General features: G+C 37.5%; 1 protein-coding gene across 1 annotated transcript in view; it reads right to left on the bottom strand.

Annotated features, from left to right (window-relative positions):
• LOC106878801 (high affinity cGMP-specific 3',5'-cyclic phosphodiesterase 9A) overlaps positions 1 to 3,190 on the bottom strand; it is a 63,588-nt gene that overhangs the window by 14,571 nt on the left and 45,827 nt on the right. The window contains exons 7-8 of the mRNA XM_052975039.1: positions 1,614 to 1,975; positions 897 to 971 (exon numbers count right to left, since the gene is read on the bottom strand). Of these exons, the coding sequence (XP_052830999.1) occupies positions 897 to 971; positions 1,614 to 1,975 (437 nt within the window). The remainder of the gene's footprint in view (positions 1 to 896; positions 972 to 1,613; positions 1,976 to 3,190) is intronic.

Below are 3,190 nucleotides of genomic sequence, written 5' to 3'. Positions count from 1 at the left end.
ATCCGGATTTCAGGGTTATTTCCCTTCGTCGGCGTTCGACAGCTGATGACCTTGGTGAGAGAGACAAAAACCTGGCAAACCTTATATCTTCTTTTCCAGTGAGATTCTTCACTGATATTGAAAAGGTGAAAACAAGCAATGTTAATTCTCTAAATGAAGTATTAACAGTAACTGCACGATAAAGTGTAGTATATTGCCACTTAAGTGTATATATATATATATATATATATACACTTACAAAGAAAATCTAATTGTTATTTTTGTTAGTCGTTATTATGTAACATACATGTGTTTCAGTATAGGGGTTGTTATTACGTAAGCTGTCAAGCCGTCTAGATCAATTACCATACAATTTCTCGATATTATTAGTAATACATATACACATACACACGCGTATGTATATATTATGTGTGTATGTGTGTGTTTTGTTACTTAACAGTTGGTATTGGCAAAAGGAGAACGCCAGCAGATGTACCAAACTTGAAATAAGTATTGGAGTCGATTTGGCAGACACAGCTCTTGACCACACTCCAGTGAATGAATCAAGTAAAATACTACACACACACACACACACACACACATACACAAACACACAAACACGTACACAGCACATGTACACACATCGTGTGTATTTGTGTGCATCTATTTTTATGTGTACATATTCATATATGTGTATGTGTTAGTGTACATGTGCAACTGTATGTATGCGTATGTGTGCATGTGCGTATGTATGTGCATGTGTGTGTGTGTGTTTTTTTGCGTATATGAGGATGTGGTTTTTAACGATAGACAATGCCATTCAGAAAAAAGGAACACAAAAAAGAAAAAATATTTTTTAAAATGTAATAAAACAAGAAGAAGCGGTAATTCGCATTTAGATCTGTGAGCTTACTTACCTCGTTCGGTTCCCAATACCAAATGTCAAATGTTGGCTGTTTCAGATAATCAACGGTCTCTTGTGACAATGTATACTGGAAATAATAAATATAGACAACAGTTATGTATTTTTTTTTTGTCTTCATTTGAAAGGTTGGTAGTAGTCTAAAAAGGTTAATCATATTCAATGAAGGCGAATGACAATAATAACAAGGGTGCTGTGTCAATGGCAAGAGTGGCTCTGAAACAAATTGTTAAAGTCTCTGGTCCGGCATGTGTCCAGGGGCAGCGCAGTCTAGGTTCGGTCGTCATCCTGTGACTGCGAGCAAAATGTTTCCAGATAATGAACCAATATACGATATATGGATGTAAATACACTACTAGGCCACGAAGCCCGGACTTAAGTATTTCCCCTGCAACGGGACACCGGCCCGTTGCAGGGTTCAAGGCCAGTGATTTTCAAGGACATTACATATCAAGTAGACTCCGAAGGGATGAAAGGCAAACTTGACCTGGGCGAAGAAAAGCTGCTAAGCATTTTGTCCCATGTGCTAAAGATTCTAGCAGTTCTTCGCCTTATTAGACTATTAAGCTATTAAAAATAAAAATAAAAATGTCAGCACGTAAAACCGTGCGCAAAAGATTAATAATTGAATTAATATTTACATTTCTTTTAAATATGATTTTACTCCTTGGAAATATATATTCGTTTGAAGTTTCAACGTAGAAGCACTTACCTTTGGATAAGTTGGTATATTTCGTTTCAGGCTGATTTTTTTCTCATCGCTTAAGGAACTATAAAGAGTATCGACAGCATTTAGAAATAGAACCGGCCTATGAGAAAAGAAGTTTACAATATGCATGCACCATTGATTGTTGTGTGAAACATAGACATTTAGTGTGTGTGTGTGTGTGTGTGTGTGTGTGTGTGTGTGTGTGTGTGTGTGTGTGTGTGTGTGTGTGTGTGTGTGTGTGTGTGTGTGTGTGTGCGTGTGAGTGTGTGTATGTGCGCGCGTGTGCGTGTGTACTTTAATAAAAACAAAGCAAGAAACAAATTGCAACATATTAGTATATATATATATATATATATATATATATATAATGCCGGGAAATACGGATTAAATAAATCCAGGCGAATAGTAATTTTTAAGCACCCAGCACAGATCAAACCCTGCTAACTAAATTGTCCAGTTAAGATCAAGTAATCCATACAGGCTGTAATTCGCTTCCCGTGTCCCAATTTCTAAACCCGAGGTTCGAATACCGAATAAATTTGGTGGATTTGGTAGACGGAAACTGAAAGAAGCCTATCGTACACACATACACACAGAAGTATTTATTATTTGTGTCTGTGTCTGTCCTCCCACCATCGCTTGACAACCGATTTTGTTGTGTTTACATCAACGTTAACTAGCGGTTCGGCAAAAAGAGACCGATAGAATAAGTAGTAGGCTTACAAAGAATAAGTCATGGGGTCGATGTATTCGAATAAAGGCGGTGCTCCAGCATGGCCGCAGTCAAATGACTGAAACAAGTAAAAAGAAAAAGAATAAAAGAATATAAAGTGTAAAGGGTTCAATTCTCGGATGAGGATGTGTGTGGTACGTTCCATTCCGCGGACTAGGCTGTGTGTTTTATTCTTGAGCAAGATACTTTATTTCATGTTGTAAGTTGCCTTGTTTCTGCACCGTCTCTCAGAAAGATAGAACGAGTAGTCCAGAGCTGTACGGACCTCGAAAACTATGATCAGGTAAAAAAAAAAAAATTTTTAAATGGTCGCACACGCGGTGGGTGCAAGTACCAGAGTCACATATAAGGACCACATATTCAAGATTGATAACAAGGTATACGCCCAAGAGGAAGGTGCAGCCATCGGTGTCAGTATTGCTGGCGATGTGGCTAACCTATTTATGATACGGTGGGATAGGAGACTTAAGGAGAGATTAGCAAAGAGCTCCATAACTCTAACCATGTATTCCCGCTGTGTGTTTATAAGCCATTTAAAATAACACACAGAAACCGTTAGATTCACTCCAACACACATACATACGTACATATATATCATGAACTAACTGTTACTTTCTCAGATACAGCACAGAATTTTGTCAGTGAACAGGTCGCGGTCTCAAAGCGACGAAAATATTTTGACAAATTAAATTTAAATGCTGAAGTGAATCTAACGGTTTTTGTGTGTTATTTTAAATGGCTTATAAACACTTTCCACGCTGCAATTGTTTTCGTTCCAGCACTCGATCTCAGATCAGGTCACTTGCTATGCAAGTACGTCTCCGTAATATATATATATATATATATA

Source organism: Octopus bimaculoides, chromosome 20, assembly GCF_001194135.2.
Source record: "Octopus bimaculoides isolate UCB-OBI-ISO-001 chromosome 20, ASM119413v2, whole genome shotgun sequence".
Lineage (NCBI taxonomy): Eukaryota > Metazoa > Mollusca > Cephalopoda > Octopoda > Octopodidae > Octopus > Octopus bimaculoides.
This window is presented reverse-complemented; position numbering and strand designations above follow the sequence as displayed.